Genomic DNA, 17,127 nt, shown 5'->3' on the forward strand with positions numbered 1-17,127 from the left:
CAAAAGCAAATACATGAGGGGTACTGTAAAAGCCATTATTATGATCGTCTTTTTTCAAATTGTAGAACTCCAATCTGTCCAGTAAAGGGCTATGACGACGTCTTACAAACGCCTCGATGGCCCCGATGATAGCGTCATCATCGTCCTCCTCGGAAATACAGACTATGTCTTGGCGGATATATCGCCGGAGTTCCTCATCTAAGGACTGTCTCAGTGCTGCCTCTCTGGTTTCTCGGTCCTGGGACCTGAGGTGCTGGCAGCGTACAAAGTCCTCCCATGATTCTTTCCACGTCGTGAAATCTGCCAAGGTGGCGGTAGCGTCCAAAATTGGGCGTTCAACATTGATGGAGGTCTGCTTTGTGGGCTGACTTGCCCTCTGGGGTCCTCTTGCACCCTGGCTCAGCGCAGCGGCTAGCAGCGCCACCATTCGGTCATCCCGGGCAGAAGCCTGCGGTGCTTGATCAGCGATCAGTTGCGCCAATCGGGCGAGGGTGTGGTCCTGCCTTGAAACTGGTTCACCTTCGCTGTGGGCCAAGTCGCCGTCCATCTCGGTTGCTTCTCCACCTTCCGCGTCCATTGCTGCAATAGCACGTTGAACTTGCATGCGTAATGACATCGACTGCATGACCACTATGGCCATACATATGCTTGCAAGGGTTGTACATCTGATAGTTATAAACACACAGTACTCTTACCTACGGTCAAAGTCGTTTCTGTTCTTCACAAAGTTTGCCCGAGGCAGAGCGGATTTAAAATATCCAGAAGAGCTGAACTCCCATCAATGATGTGTAGCTCTTGGTTTTCCATAACCAGTTCACTGCAGCAAGTAAGGACAAGGAACAATAGCGGAGAGCGGGTAGCAGGAAGGTGTAGTAGCACTGACGGTATGCATAATGACGCCAATGGTATCTGCACATCACTGCAGCACTCCAGAATTCCAGCTCGATATCTCCGGTGCACATTGCAAAGTATGACCAGTGTAGCAGGCATGCACAAGATTGTCAAGCAATCATCTCCTTGTGTTGGTGGACCCGTAGTGTTATACATAGGCAGGAACCTGACAGCAGCCTACCCAGGGAAAAGTCCCCACCAGGGGAAAGTCAGTACCAGTCTACCGTTTAGCCTGTGACTATTGAGCATACAGCTGCCTTGCTAACCAACTAGCCCATGGTAAAATTTATAAATCCTGTGCTAGACCTTACCTAGCCTAGCGTACCATTGACGATGAATACACCGGCGAGGCATTGCCCACCTTATCGTTGCGATCAGTATTAAACTGGCTACCACAGCTGCGCAAATTATTCCCGGAGAAAGGTCGGTCTTGTGGCAGCCGGTTCACCTTGGCAGGCTTGTATTGATGGACATGTATTGCCATACATAGCCAGTAAAGTGATAGCAGCGTACGCAGGAAAAATCAGTGCTAGTCTACTCTTTAGTTTGTCACAATTGAGCAAACAGCCACCTTGCTAACTAGCTAGTCCTGTGCTAGACCTTACCTTGCGTCTCGGTGACGTTGAAGACACCAGTGACGCATCGCACAGCAAGTTATCCGGATCACACCAGACGCATGTGTTCGTACATATTCTTGGTAATCGTCCGCTGTTGGGTACTTAGTTACAATGCAGCAGACGACCTTGCTTCCCCAGAATGGTTGTACGAAAACTGTTGAAGCAACAGCATTCCTGAATAGCGCTGCTTCATACAAACAGTATAATCTGAATCCACAAACTCCATTTTGCCTCAAGTGAGGATCTTGATGCACTTCTTAGGGAACTACTGCCACGAGAGAGTCAGGAGTACCGTGGACGGTGTCTATGCAAGTGACCTAATATCTTCTTGAATATCTTTACACTATCAAGTTGTGCAGCTTTTGTAAGAGGGGGCATTTCCTTATGTTTGCTGGTGTGATCAATGGTTCATAGTGTGAAGACTGCACATGCGTGCACTATGTGTTGATTTTGTCTTCCAGTGCTACTGATATCCTAGCTGCCAAAGATCATTGCTATTCCTGGCGGCTCTACACATTCTGCATGCCGGTTGAATTCCATGGTGTCCCCTTCCATGCACTCCGCTATCAAGTCCTGGAGCGTCCGTTCGGTAAGGAAGGATGTCGTGCAGCATCTAAACAGGTCTGTCTCAAGTTTTGTCTCATTTCCAGCCCTAGTGTGATTTCAAAGGTATTTTAATTCGCCGTACTTTGAAAATATGGACAATACTTAGTACATCAGGACAATTATCCTTTTGCTGAAAGAGCTCAGCACAGCCTTTTGATAAGTTTAGTGCACCCGACTCATTTGTCTCCGGATCGCTCCTTAAAGGGGAACTCCACGAAAAAATGAAAATTTGATAGCCTGTAGAGTTTCGGGCGCTGAGTCGAATGGTCTTGGTCCGACGCCTCTACGACGAAGCGTTCTTGAGATATTTCAATTTTAGACACGCCCCTATACCAATGTATGTGTGACGTCATTGTGGCAAAGTGCGAAACTAGCAGGGTTTGGGATCGCACTTTCTTTTTGTCAAGTGCAATTTCCCTTCCTGCTTAGGAAAGTTTGCCATTTCACCTGAACTACCGTGATGCCGAATTGTTGTGTGGTCGGTTGTTCCAGTAGAGCAAATCATCCTCCTGGGGTTAGTTTTCACAGATTTCCCAAGCATGACGACCTGGCAAAGCGCTGGGATGTTGCTATACGTCGGGAGAACTTGCCAGCGGATTTTCGCAGCACTAGCTACGTTTGTTCCCTGCATTTCTGCAAAGAGGATTTCGCGATACAGAGGGACTTGAGAGCCGAGTTGATGAATACTCCGTCCAGGAAGACACTCACCCATGGAGCAGTGCCCTCAGTTTTTCCGGACCGTGAGCCTCCAGCGAAGCGGAAATTCAACAAACTGCAACTGAGTAAGCAGGAGGTACGTGCCATGCAACTTTTGAAATTTTCTGGGTCTGATGTTGGATGTAGTCCTCATGCTGCGACTCTACTGTTTCTCCGTTCTCATCAATGTTGCCTGTATATCCTCAGATTGCATTGCCATCAACTCCAACAGTTATTGCAGCTGAGGTCGATGAACCTGAGGTCGAGGTTGATGAGCCATGTACATGTACTCCCACTAACGTTGGTACGCAAACTGTAAACCCTTCGTTCTCATCAACTGCAACACAAACACACGACCCCCCGAGCAAGTACGAAGGGTACAGACATGTTTGCTTGCGATGCGCAGGCAGCATGCACAAGGAAATGTCTGACCAATCCTGCCAAACTGAACCAGAGTAAGTTGATTGTGTGCATATATCTCTGTCTATAGCGGTTACTGTTTTAGGCGTGGTTGCATGAATATCGTACCACTCAGTACAGTTGCTAGAATCTGAATAGCGATAATAGTCCCAACGTAATTGAGAACAACTATCAGGGTAGGAAAACTGTCGTCCTTAGTGTACTTTCTATTTCCTGTGCACACTCCCATGCTGCAGACACGTGGACAGGCTTGAAGCTCTATCACCGGCTACACCGAAATTCATGCAACCGTCTCCTGCGAAGTAAGGGACAGGAGTGGAATATTGTTGTATCTGTGTGTGGCTCTAAAGGTGACTGCCATGTACGCTTTAGGCTTTAGGCTGAAACATTTTAGAAGTCGTGACTTGCAGTGCAATAAGAACGCGATGTTCTGAAGCTTCCATGATTTGTCTTGGGCAAAACTGTCGGGGAGTAATATCATCCATCCAATCCGCGACTTGTATCTCTGTCTGCGTATGTATGTCTTCTAGGGCAGACGTGCAGAAGACTCCAACAAAGCCGGCTATGTATCCCCATCTTTTCATCAGCCCATCTACTGCATCTGGTGAGAGTGACTCCACGCTCAGTGATACTGAGTCTTATGATGAGGATGATGATGAGGATGATGATGATGACGACCCCATGGACGACGGCACTAGTGAGATGTACCTAGTGTCGAAGTCATCGTTAAATCGACTGCTATCTCGCTGCCTTGCATGTGGCTCCCAAATTCTAGAGAAGAAGGAAGCTGTGCATGGCTCTATGCTAACCGTCCATACCACCTGCGCGAACGGTTGCACCCAGACTTGGCACTCTCAAGAGTTAGTGAAGCGCCAACAGCCTATCGGTAAGTGCATGGAATGGTTCTTACGTTCACGCAGTGGTTTATGGTTTAGATGGCTACAAATTTCAACCTCACTTTTCTGTTTCAGAGAACATGTCCCTCAAATCCCTGACATATCGGCTCCAATCACTGCTTTTACTTATTTCTTTTCTATGTTCAGCTAATCTCCTAATCGCAGCTGCAATCATCTTTAGTGGTGGCTGCTACGAGAAGTTTGCGTCGTTCGCGAAATTTCTCAAACTGGCCTTCATTGGGCATAGCCTGTTCTTCCGCCACCAGAAGTCGACCATTCTTCCCGTCATACGAGCCGCTTGGACCAGGGAGAAAATGCGTGTCTGGAACCTGTTACAAGGTAGGCTGCGTGTACAATGTAATGTAATGTAATCAAGTAGTTATTAGTTTTGCTCCAAGTAATAATACCGTTATTTGGGTGGTGCTAAATTCTGGTAGACATTCGGGAGGGTGACTGTGTATCTGTACTATGGATCTGTGTTCCTTCTCTTCTAGGTCGCAAACTTGTGTTGTGCGGTGACGGGCGATGCGATAGCCCTGGCTATTCCGCAAAATTTGGCACATACACCTTCCTGGATGCCGAGACTAACCTGCTAGTCGATTTCGAAGTGGTGGAGTGCACAGAGACTAACAGCTCTGTAGCAATGGAGAAGGCCGGATTTATCAGGGTTCTTGATCGCTGCAAGGAAGCCCTGGCTGTCGATGTCGTCGTGACGGACAGAAGCCCGTCCATCAAGGCAACTATCCGCGACCAGTACCCTGGCATATGCCACCAATTTGATGTGTGGCACTTTGCCAAGAATGTGGCCAGCAAGCTGCGGTCTGCTTGCCATCGCAAGAGCCATGCCCCGCTATTGGCTTGGATTCCCGCCATAATTAGCCACTTCTGGTGGTGTTGTAGTAACTGTGACGGCAGTGCTGACTTGCTGAAAGAACGTTGGCAGTCAGTGCTGTACCACGTCTGCAACACCCACGCATGGACGGGAGGGCAGCTGTGCAGCACTTGTGCACATTCTGCATTGAGCAGCGAAGATGAACGAGCCATCAAATGGATCAAAGCTGGTAGGTAATTTCACAGCAGAATTTCTTACACGTGTTTACCTGACATGGCCCATGGGACGCCCTGTCCAAGTGTATTGCTTTAGCGCAGTGCAGACGCGTTTTTTAAAATTGTTTACTGTTGTGTTGACGTGTCAGGCTGCTATCATTGACTATCATGAAGGTGTTATACTATCACCAGAGGTTCTGCATTCTATATTTGTATCCTCTGGCTACTCCTTTGTGCATAGATTCAGAACCTTACAAAGCATTGAAAGGCATCCTTTTGGACAAGAAACTCCTCAAAGACATGGACAAGTTGACCAAATTTTGCCACACCGGAAGTTTGGAGGTGAGAGGTTTCAACATAATTGTATAATTATCACTTTCAGTCTATTGTTACTGTGTGTTTCTTGATCAAGCTTGCTTGGTCTCACTCCAGTTTGGGTACTGCCAGCCAATTACCTCATACAGCAGTGTATTCTAAAGCAAGTATGTTTTCTCCACATTCTCTTTCCCATGCAGGTATATCATAGCGTCATGACCAAGTACATTCCCAAACGCATTCACTTCTCAATTCTGGGCATGATTGTACGCACACAGCTCGCGGCACTTGACCACAACTTCAATGTCAACCGTCACCATAGCAAAGCCAAAAAGACCGGGGAAGGAAGGTACAAGGTTCAATTCTCAAGGCACAAAGGAGATTACGTGGCCAAAAAGATATATGACAGAAAGAGCTATGCGTACGTGGACAAACTAATGTGTGACGTTGTGGCGGTTGCACATGGCGAGCTTGATGTCCCTGCCTTGGAGAAGCGCGTCTCCCTGCCGATTTCCAGGCGAAACCCTCCTGAGAAGGCTGAGGTGGTGGCAAAGTTGACATCTAGATTGGAAAAGAAAAAAGCCTAAGGTGAGCAATACTGCCTGTATATGCTGTCACTACATCGGTTTAAAATTGTAGATGCAAAATGGACATACAATACTCTTCAAAAATCATACCTTGCAGTGAATGAACATCATTCCTATTAGTCATCAGTACTTACGGGATGTATTAGTTTTCTGGCCACTGTGCAATGTCTTCACTTGCCTCATTGAAACCTTGATAAGGAACACCTGATGTGAGAACAAGAAAGGGAAAACAGCCCAAGTTGATAATAATAAAGACAGACGCCCGCACACAGAGAGATTCTTGCGCCCAGATGCTTTCTGGGAAAAATGTGTTCCTAGTAAGCATAAGTAATGCAAGTGGAGTATCTATTCTGTGTATCCGTTACTCTCTCACCTGCAGGATTAGGATATCTTTGCCTGATGGTGTTGACAACGCAGGCTGGAATTCGACAACGAACGTGCTTGCCCAGCTTTCCATGTACATACAATGTGTACTGCCTGTATGCCGCATAGCGTAGAGATCTGCACCAGCATAGGATTTCATATTGAGTGTGTATGTTGAGTGCTCGGACACATACCACACTGCTGTACAATAATTATAGTATAACTTCCCATTTACTCTTCATGTACATATCCCTTGTGGTGCACGTACATGTACCCGCCTGCACTATCAGTGCACCTATAGGCCGATTCATACTTCATGTCGCGAACGGGAAAGCCATCGGCGACCGTCACGCGACGGCTTTCTCAGACCGACTTTTTCGCGACGCGTTTCCCGTAAGCGAAATGAAGTAGAATCGTAGAATTTCACTTGTTGATTTTAAATTGACGTCCAATTATCTGGGGTTGGACACTCATTTGAGTGCATTCAATAACATACATGTAGATTTCTTCGTCAGAATGACTGTACAGATTCTAATTCTGCCCATTACCAAGTGACTCTCCCGCCAGAATTTACGCATTAATTTTGGTGTATACTTGTATGCTGCTGCTATTGCTGCAAGCCATGGTACATGTATACTACTGATTTGCGCGCAGAGTTGTATATGTGATCTTCCACGGCTGTGAGCACTCAATCCCTAGTCCATAATTAAAGGCAAAGTCCAGCTGTTCATTTACATGGCGGGAATCTGCTCATTTCGGGTTTTTGAGAATTGATAAATGTGCCGTCCAGGTATAATCAAATGTCTGCGGTGTGCCTATAAACTCTGTGCAGTGCTCTCTTCCCCAACAGAACAAAAACCATTCTTTGCAGGGCTTGTACATGTCCAAATCCAAGGGAACATGAAACTGTTCTTGGTCACACGTGAAACTTTGGGTACTAGTAACTGTTGTAGTAGTACAATGTTTTTTCATGCGATGCCTCAAAACAATAAAAATAACAACACAAAAAAGTACGCGTATCGCGATCCTCACACGGGACAAGTCAAGACACACATGCACACCTGAGGCTTACCTGTTGTCAGGTTCTTCCGTCACAGGCATGGGTTGCTTTCGCATGTCGAAGTAACCTCGTAGAGCAGTACTCAGCACACCTCGGTGCAAGATTACGATATCGTAATCTGCCAGGTCAGTAATGCAAGAGACGTCGTACCGTCTCACCAACTCAACAGTGACGGCTGCATCTTGGCAACAAAGGCATTCCAAGCGGTTGGGCATGGCCGTACACTTTTGTCCACACTCGCACCAGTCGGTGTTTCCCACTCGCGATACTGGTGGCCAAGCGTACTCCTCCTCAATCATGTCGGACGCAGCTGCTGAGGCATCTTCTTCCTCAACATTTACTACACGCGATGCCAGCTCCTCAGCAGAGTATCTGGGCTCCCTGCCCCAACCATACGCGGCGGTGGGCTGTTGGTCATCTTCACTGGCCTCAGCATCACTGCCTTCATTGCTGGAGACAGAGGAATGTTCGGAATCGCTCATCTTCCCTTGAAATACCAACTAAAATTAGTGCTTGTAGATTGGCGAAGAGAAACGACTTTGCCACAATGACGTAGGCAGCCCGTGATGATGTAACCAAATGGCCGCATGACGTCAGGGCGCGGCCCCCGTTTTTGCAATTTCAAAGTGAAATATCTCAAGAACGCTTCGTCGTAGAGACTTCGGACCAAGACCATTCGACTCAGCGCCCGAAACTCTACAGGCTATCAAAGTTTTATTTTTCGTGGAGTTCCCCTTTAAAAGTCGGCGGGTCCAAGTCTGCTGCAAGTACGAGTGTTACGTAGACTGACGGTCACAATAACGTTTTCCTGCTTGCACCGCATGCGGACAAATGATTTCTATAAGTCATTTCAAAGAACTTAGCGACTCTGACTCACGCTGCTACCTGGGGCTTCACGAGGTGTTTGTCGCGCTGGAAACAAAGCGTCTCTGTAAGTTTGTATCCCTGGTGATGGTTTGGCCTGGAGAGCAGTATATAAGTGGTGCTTTTCAGGCACAATCTTCCTCAGCCTACTCAAGCTCAACTGATGAGGGGTGAATTCCCCGAAACACTGTGTATTGAGCAGGGAGTGGTGCTTTCTTTCAGGTTTGCCGAGCGGAAGGTGCGACGTGCTCCTCGTGTGCTCCGGATGGCAGTCGTGAGTCAGTCAAGTGTCAAGTTCGGCAAGAAACGTGTGCTCCTCGTTGGAGCAACCAACTTCAAGACTATTACCGCCGAAGTCGCAACTTCTAAGTTCGTATTGTTGTCCCTCACGTGGACGTGCGACTAGTTGTTGGAGGTGACAGCGTTGTGAATAGCTATACTGGCTCTCAACGTCTGTTTAGCACAACTCCATGAGCGACTCTGACTCACGCTGCTACCTGGGGCTTCACGAGGTGTTTGTCGCGCTGGAAACAAAGCGTCTCTGTAAGTTTGTATCCCTGGTGATGGTTTGGCCTGGAGAGCAGTATATAAGTGGTGCTTTTCAGGCACAATCTTCCTCAGCCTAGTCAAGCTCAACTGATGAGGGGTGAATTCCCCGAAACACTGTGTATTGAGCAGGGAGTGGTGCTTTCTTTCAGGTTTGCCGAGCGGAAGGTGCGACGTGCTCCTCGTGTGCTCCGGATGGCAGTCGTGAGTCAGTCAAGTGTCAAGTTCGGCAAGAAGCGTGTGCTCCTCGTTGGAGCAACCAACTTCAAGACTATTACCGCCGAAGTCGCAACTTCTAAGTTCGTATTGTTGTCCCTCACGTGGACGTGCGACTAGTTGTTGGAGGTGACAGCGTTGTGAATAGCTATACTGGCTCTCAACGTCTGTTTAGCACAACTCCATGAGCGACTCTGACTCACGCTGCTACCTGGGGCTTCACGAGGTGTTTGTCGCGCTGGAAACAAAGCGTCTCTGTAAGTTTGTATCCCTGGTGATGGTTTGGCCTGGAGAGCAGTATATAAGTGGTGCTTTTCAGGCACAATCTTCCTCAGCCTAGTCAAGCTCAACTGATGAGGGGTGAATTCCCCGAAACACTGTGTATTGAGCAGGGAGTGGTGCTTTCTTTCAGGTTTGCCGAGCGGAAGGTGCGACGTGCTCCTCGTGTGCTCCGGATGGCAGTCGTGAGTCAGTCAAGTGTCAAGTTCGGCAAGAAGCGTGTGCTCCTCGTTGGAGCAACCAACTTCAAGACTATTACCGCCGAAGTCGCAACTTCTAAGTTCGTATTGTTGTCCCTCACGTGGACGTGCGACTAGTTGTTGGAGGTGACAGCGTTGTGAATAGCTATACTGGCTCTCAACGTCTGTTTAGCACAACTCCATGAGCGACTCTGACTCACGCTGCTACCTGGGGCTTCACGAGGTGTTTGTCGCGCTGGAAACAAAGCGTCTCTGTAAGCTGAAGCTCCCGATATTTGCGTGAGAATTTTCTTGGCGTGCGCTCCGCTCCGCAATTTGAAATTCGCTTGCATCGGCGGCTGGAACGAAGTATTTATCTATTTGTCGGTCCCAGAGCGAAGGTCTACTAGGTCCTCGTCGGAGAAGTCATCTGAGGACGAAAGAAACTCACTGCGCAAGAGGAAATGCATCTGACGGCGTTTTGACGGAGTCAGACGGCATTGTCGGCGCGCGTGTATTTCCGTAAGTTTTCGATCGCGCAGTTCTCAATGAAATCAAATGGGACACGCGTAGATCTCTTCAGCTACGAATAGGATCATACCTAGGCTGTGTGAGGGCCACGGGAAATGCCCGTGGGCTGATGCTTCCTGTCGTACCAGGCATGGTTTTAGTATGCATGTCGAATGCGTCGTTTTTACGACGCATTCAAGTATGGGGCTGCCGGTAAAGGGTTAACTTGTTGTTGTTGTTGTTGTTGTTGTTGACTTTTATTTTACTTCACCAATTGCACAGGCATGATTGCCTTCTTACCGGCCTAGTATTCCATTCCTTTGTGAAAAGGGAAAAAGGAAAAGCCGCAAAAGCGTACCATCTCTCTGCAAAGTGCTTTAAGTTAAGACGTCATTCTCCTCTGCACATGTCAATTCCTGTAATGTTCAGGTTCAAGAAAGGAGGGCTGCATAGCGACGGTGACTTAGTCCCTGGAGAAACGGTCTGTCACAACACCAACCCAACCCAGCACAGTGGACCGTAGCTATGCGGAAATCAGCCCATGAAGCAGGCTGAGAAAGACCTGGTCTAGATTGCCATGGCGTCGGCAGGGAACATGAGACGACATGAGTATGCACTTTTTGCCAGTTACCAAGGCAACAGTATGGCAATAAAAAGCCGGTAAAGTTGAGTTCTGCTCTTTACTTTCTCTTTTGGTTCGCCCCTCTTGATATATATTTTGTACTTTGTACTATTGAGGCAACGAACTGAACTACTATGGAGGATTAGCAAGACGAAATTCGCGTTCGCGTTCGCTCTCCAAGGAAAGTCGAACTCAGTGACGGAATTCGCGTTATGAGAAAGATTGCGCAAACAGAATTCGTACATGCAGACGTTGACACGACGTACATAGTCATTGTCTACAGACAGTACAGCGTGGTAAATTTATGAGGACCCTGACACGAATCCGCGATTCGTGTTTCGACTACTTTTCTTAACGAAAAATGCGAAAGTTCACAATCCAGTGCGCAAACTGAAAAATGTTTGCGAACGCGAATTTCATCTTGCTAATCCTCCGTAATAAGAACCAACCCAAACCATGTACGGCGTGTGTGGCCTGCACTAAGGCGTAGGTTTTAGCTACTTGTTGTCCATAACATCAGCATTGTAAGACATGCTACTGATAATACTTGAAGCTGCCAGTGCAGTGAAGTTTCCTGTCATTTGTTTGAATTTGATTTTTTTAGGATTTGGGCTCCGTTTGAATTTGAACTCGCTTTAGGGTTATGCGCGTGGTAGTGCTCACACCTTGTGTCACCGTTTAACCCTTTTACCACTGCCGGTTACTGCATGGGATTACGACATGTCTGCATGTTTTGAGCAATGTATCCTTACTCCACTACATTTTATGATAATGTGTTTTCATGTGGGTTTTGCGGTTGGATCTAAGTGCCTAGCTGTCATCTGTCTGTGTGTGTGTCTGTGAAACACAGGCAAAAGCCAAAAAAGGGACAATAACAGAAAGTGTCAAGTATACTCAAGAGCCCGACGTTTGCCTTTCGTCTTGTGGGATTGCATTCTTGTCTCCGAGCACACTGCCCAGTATACTCTATAGTAATAAAATTACACACGGAAAGTTGGGTGTGGTCCTCGAAAGAGTGCTCAATGCACCGGGGTGCAGAGCTTCATACAAAAGGAATAGAATGGTATACGGAGCTTGGGTTGGCTGTGACTCCGAGGTTCACGCCTGTGGCGATCATCAGACAGCAATGATTACAAAAACTCAATGAATGTTCTTCAGTTACATAAACCAGGATTACACCTGATGTCCGGCGCTGATCTTGCAAGTACATGCATAGAATCACCGCTTGACCTTATTTGCGCTTAAATTCTCTGATTCCACTAGCACTTACCCCACCACACTATATCAAGAACTTTCATTGAGTTTTTGTAATCATTGCTGTCTGATGATCGCCACAGGCGTGAAACTCTGAGTCACAGCCAACCCAAGCTCCGTATACCATTCTATTCCTTTTGTAGTAATAAAATTACAATCTTATTGTGTAAGCGGCAGCACTAAGTTGCGGTTGTCGTTGCGGAGGCACGCCTGCCGCCTGAGGCCTCTCACTAGCTTTCTATAAAACGACATAATTTGAAAGGTGCTTGGACTAAGTTTCACTTGTTTTAGCAGTGTATTATAGTTACTGCATAGTACCGTGCATGCTAACTGCATAATCATACTAAGTATTCTTTTGTTTTGCCCGAACACGAGGCTGATTTATGAGCAAAAAAGAAAAAAGGAAAGGCTTTAGAAGCCGAACGGACTTCCAACGGACTTCAGCGTCAGCATCTGGGTGGCTGAGTGATCAACATACATCTAGGTGCTTGAGAATCTTATGGTTGCAAGTCCTACTTTCGTCCCTCTATGTTGCAGGTTTTCTCTTTTACTTCGGAGCGAACGTTTCAAACTCCCTTGAAAGCCGAAAGGCTACACTTTCTCTCAGCGGTGACTAACAGCAGTGCACTAGTCACAAGAGTAATAGATAACAGTGGTAAATAAAGGCGTTGAATGTTGAGAGCTGCTTACAATGGAAGCCGTTGGGTCTCCGCCAAGGACAATCAGTTTTTGCTCAGGTTTCTTCAAACAGCCAAGCAGCAGACATCAATTTTAAATAATTTTATGTTGAAACACATGTAATAAATCGTTTACATAAGTGGGTATACCCAGGTTTCAACAGTGCTCAACACCACAAGGGCGGAGCGTAACCACAAAGGTCAAAAAGAATGGTTTCACCAATTATATAATAATATACATACGTTGTAATGCTGCGTTTCATGCACGTAGCTAAATGCTAAGGCAATCATCAGACAAAAAATCGTTTAGGTAAGCCTGGTTTGGTTCAATAACTTATGATTGGCTGAGAGCATGTTACAAGGCGGAGGACGCCGCACTGTGTTGAAAACAGTGATAACTACAACCGGCACACCGTGCACTGGGGATTTGCCAACTGATGACGTGCACTGGGGATTTGCCAACTGATGACGTGCACTGGGGATTTGCCAACTGATGACGTGCACTGGGGATTTGCCAACTGATGACGGTTGCAGTCAGGAGCACTGTTTTCAGCATGGAGCGGCCCATGGCGCGGCCCCATGGCGCGGCCCCATGGCGCGGCCCCATGGCGCGGCCCCATGGCGCGGCCCCATGCATTGTTACAATTACATGTACATGCTGTCAACCAACTATTATAAACAGAACAAAAAAATTCTGTTAGCTGTGTACAGCACAGGCTTGAACCATACAAAAGTACACTGCATGTTGACATCAGAAGTGCAGCGATGCGCAATGAAATCCGATCACTTGGGTCACGTTTGCGCCATGTATCGGTTCCCAGTGTCCCCAAGGTTATTTTTAAGGGCGGTACTGCAACGCGACGGGTGTAGCAACTTACTCGTCTGACCGGATTTCACTGAGCACCACTGTACGTGGGATACTCAGTACACGCTCCTAGCCTGTCAAGAAAGCGGCAACTTAGCCAGATGGCATCGGTCCGAGATGTCATGGTAACCACGCACCTGCCGTGGTCCGTAATTTGCTGATGCATTGCATGCACGCAAATGCAAGTCGCAAACTCACAAAAATCGTCTTTGCATTTGGAGAAAATATGTTCCACTCTTGTTGGAGGTTGGCCAGGTTTGCCTAATCTTTATTTGGTTACGATGCCGGTATGTCCTCTCATTAATTGAGAACAAAGAGTGCTGATAATCGCTTCATTGTTGAGTAGAAGCAACAATCAACTCTCCTCAGGTTCTCAGCGCCAAAGGCAGCCGACTGCAAGTCCAGAACGCTCATTTCATGATCATAGAAACAATAATCGTGTACAAGTTTGGACCATTCGGTCATCCCTATTCTAGCCGCTAGTCCGCCCAGCAAAACATACATGTACCGTATTTTCCGGTGTATAAGCCGCACCCCCCTTTTTGAGGCAAAATATTGACTAAAAGTTGGTATTCGGAGTATAAGCCGCACCCACAAACCAAGATTTTTCACACTCATTGACAAATGGCCTTTCTACAAATGTATTATGGTTATGGAGCTAAATACCATGTTAGATCAGATTATGAAGTGTTAGTGCACCACAGGTTGCTGCAGAGATGTTGGTGTATTGCTGTGTTGACTACAGATCACTCCATGTCATCTGCACTATCTTCAGTCTCGCTGCCACTGATGTTGATCAAAGCTACCTCTGCAGCGATGCCGTCGCTGTCTTCATCGCTGCCGGAGTCTGAATCATTGTGGTCCTCAAAGATCATGTCATCTTCAGTGCCGTCCAGTGCATTTGAAATTGAGCACTTTTTGAATGATTTGGCGACCATTGTAGTTGGGATGGCCTTCCATGACTCATCCACCCATTTGCATACTTTGGAAATTGATGGTTTCTTCATACGGCCTGTTGGTGTAAACTCATGGTTTCCACCAATGATCCAGTCCGTCCAGTGCTGCCTGATGTGGCACTTGAATGGCTTGTTGAGGCACACATCAAGTGGCTGAAGCTGGGATGTCAGACCACCAGGGATAACAGCAAGGTCGGTCCTTGTTTCACGAGCACGTCTTTTGAAGTTCTCTACTAGATGTGCACGAAACGAGTCAAAGACAAGTCAGCTTCGAACAGGGGTGCTCCCACGGCCACTTTGCCTTGCACACCAAACCTTATCCAGCCACATATGCATTCCAGCTTCATCCATCCAGCCTTTGGGGTGAACGTGGACAATGACATCAGGCGGCACTGCATCCTTTGGCATAGTCTTTCGCTTGAAAATGACAAATGGCCGTAACTTTGTCCCATCGGCAAGGCATGCTAGAGCCACAGTAAAGTGATCTCGTTCGTGCCCTGTCGTTTTGATCTGAATGGTCTTCGCTCCGATTTTGTCGATAGTGCGGGACAAGGGCATGTCGAAGTTCAGAGGCGTTTCATCCATATTGCCAATCTGATCTAGCGAATACTTGTTCTGCTCTCTCAACCTGATGACGTTGCGCTGAAAGGACAGAATCTTCTCCTCAAACTCGTCCGGTAGTCGCTGGCACAGGTGAGTCTTCGCCCGGATAAAAAGGCTATGTCGCTTCATGAAACGATAGCACCAACTAACAGTTGCGTTGAAACTTACGGCGTTCATCTCCTTTGTAGTATTGACTCGGGCTATTACGATAAGGACAACTGCGTGAGCGAGGGCTCGCTGAGCAAGTACAAGTCAAGTCATGGCTCCAGTCAAGAATTAGGGGCTTGCTCGAGAATCACAAAAAAATTATTCACAAGCCTAGCTGACCCACACAAATTATAGATGGCACGAACGAAGGACAAATATGCTAGACAAAGTGTCCCAAGCGACAGAAAACAGCAGGACTACCAATTAAGACAGCTACAGGTGTAGCGACCTCGCTACATGACGTCAGCTCCCTCACTACATACGCATGCGCATGAAACATTTCTTCCTCTTTGTTCCAAAAAACACCAACCATTCGACAAAGGTGCCCTCTTCACTGGAGTTGTATTCATTAGGCCCCAGGGTGGTATGTCACGGGATTCATCTGTCTCCCTTGTGAACAGATACGACCTCTGCCCTCTTGGGTGCTTAAATTGGTGACCCCGACGCGATTGTCACCTCTTTATTTAAAAACAGTGGCACGCCACATGCAGCGCTCTTCATTATTTCCTTGCTTCTTTTCTCTGACGTTCTCTGCGCTCCGCTTGTTCTCTGGTGGGGGAGTACTGTAGCGACGTCGCTGCATGACGTCAGCTCCCTCAGAAAACAGCAGGACTACCAATTAAGACAGCTACAGGCGTAGCAACCTCGCTGCATGACGTCAGCTCCCTCACTACATACGCATGCGCATGAAACATTTCTTCTTCTTTGTTTTAAATACACACCAACCATTAGACAAAGTTGCCCTCTTCACTGGAGATGTATTATTAGGCCCCGAGGTGGTATGTCACGGGATTCATCTGTCTCTCTTGTGAACATAAACGCCCTCTGCCATCTTGGGTGCCTAACAGGTGACTAAGCAACGTTTCTAAGACAGTGGAGAATTGTATCAGGTAGAATGAAAGCCTCCCAAGTCCACAATTACAACCACGACCGCCACACAAATTGCACGACGGCCAAGAAGGAACACCGTGGAAAATAACGGCAACGATGCACAAACTCTTGGGAAGTGGCTGAAGTCTTCCTGAAGATGTTGGCGTTGAATAGCCATCGATTGACATCGTGTTTTGGTGACTTTAGTTTAGAACTGTCATCGGTATGAGACTAGAACTAGAGCGAAGCGTCATCAATTTGATGGTTACCTTTCAAATGCGTGGGCGAGCAGGCCAGCTGACTGGTTATGCATGAGCAAGTATTGTTTTGCATGGTCCACGTGCAGAGAACTAAGACAGTCAGTAGGTAGTAACAGTGACTTACTGAGTTAGTTCAGTAGTTGCCGCGATCCCAGTGCAGCTAACAGCATGCTGCGCATGCGTGAATGGTTTACCCGAGTTCGTTCTACTCCTGCAGAGGTGAAGCGTTTCCGACCCTTCTTCTTATGTAATAAAAGAAAGAAAGTAAAGTTCACACGTTCGTGTTGCCACCGGCTATACAATAGGTTTTGAAAGCGCTACGTAACAGCATAGCAACAATTTCAAAAATTCGGATCCAAGCACATTTCAAGCGGTCTTACTCACAGCAAGGTGATGTAGGCGGTGAAATTGACCGGATTGGCTAATGGGGGTGGGGTAACTGGTAGCGAAGAAAAGGTCACACATGCATACAACATGTGTGCGTTGCTATGCACCCACATACTGAGGCAATAGCAAAGTCTTTAGTGGAACCACTTAAATTGGCCACATCACCTTGCTGTGAGTAAGACCGCTTCTCTCTCACACCTCACATTTGCAACAGCAACACCACAGCGCAGGGTCGGCTGCCGACAGCCACATTGCAAGCCGACAAAGCATAGCCGAGCATGAATAAGAACATTAACTTAAGAGACGAATCAGCATGGACGCCAGGAGACTAGGA

At 47.2% G+C, this 17,127-nt stretch overlaps 2 protein-coding genes across 2 annotated transcripts; one reads left to right on the forward strand and one right to left on the reverse strand.

Moving 5' to 3' along the window:
- Positions 1-4,281: 4,281 nt before the first annotated feature.
- Positions 4,282-6,553, forward strand: LOC135826412 (uncharacterized). The gene is made up of 4 exons (XM_065339025.1): positions 4,282-5,187; positions 5,415-5,515; positions 5,689-6,076; positions 6,455-6,553. Exons 1-3 carry the CDS (start codon positions 4,770-4,772, stop codon positions 6,073-6,075), a joined length of 906 nt encoding a protein of 301 aa, XP_065195097.1. The 5' UTR covers positions 4,282-4,769; the 3' UTR covers position 6,076; positions 6,455-6,553.
- On the reverse strand, positions 6,015-8,187 carry LOC135826413 (P2X purinoceptor 7-like). The gene is made up of 4 exons (XM_065339027.1): positions 7,511-8,187; positions 6,449-6,576; positions 6,210-6,279; positions 6,015-6,049 (listed from the first exon to the last, which is right to left on the reverse strand). The coding sequence occupies exons 1-3, from the start codon at positions 7,978-7,980 to the stop codon at positions 6,218-6,220; spliced, it is 660 nt and encodes a 219-aa protein (XP_065195099.1). The 5' UTR covers positions 7,981-8,187; the 3' UTR covers positions 6,015-6,049; positions 6,210-6,217.
- Between the last annotated feature and the right edge of the window lie 8,940 nt (positions 8,188-17,127).

Source organism: Sycon ciliatum, chromosome 10 (assembly GCF_964019385.1).
Source record: "Sycon ciliatum chromosome 10, ocSycCili1.1, whole genome shotgun sequence".
Taxonomy (NCBI): domain Eukaryota; kingdom Metazoa; phylum Porifera; class Calcarea; order Leucosolenida; family Sycettidae; genus Sycon; species Sycon ciliatum.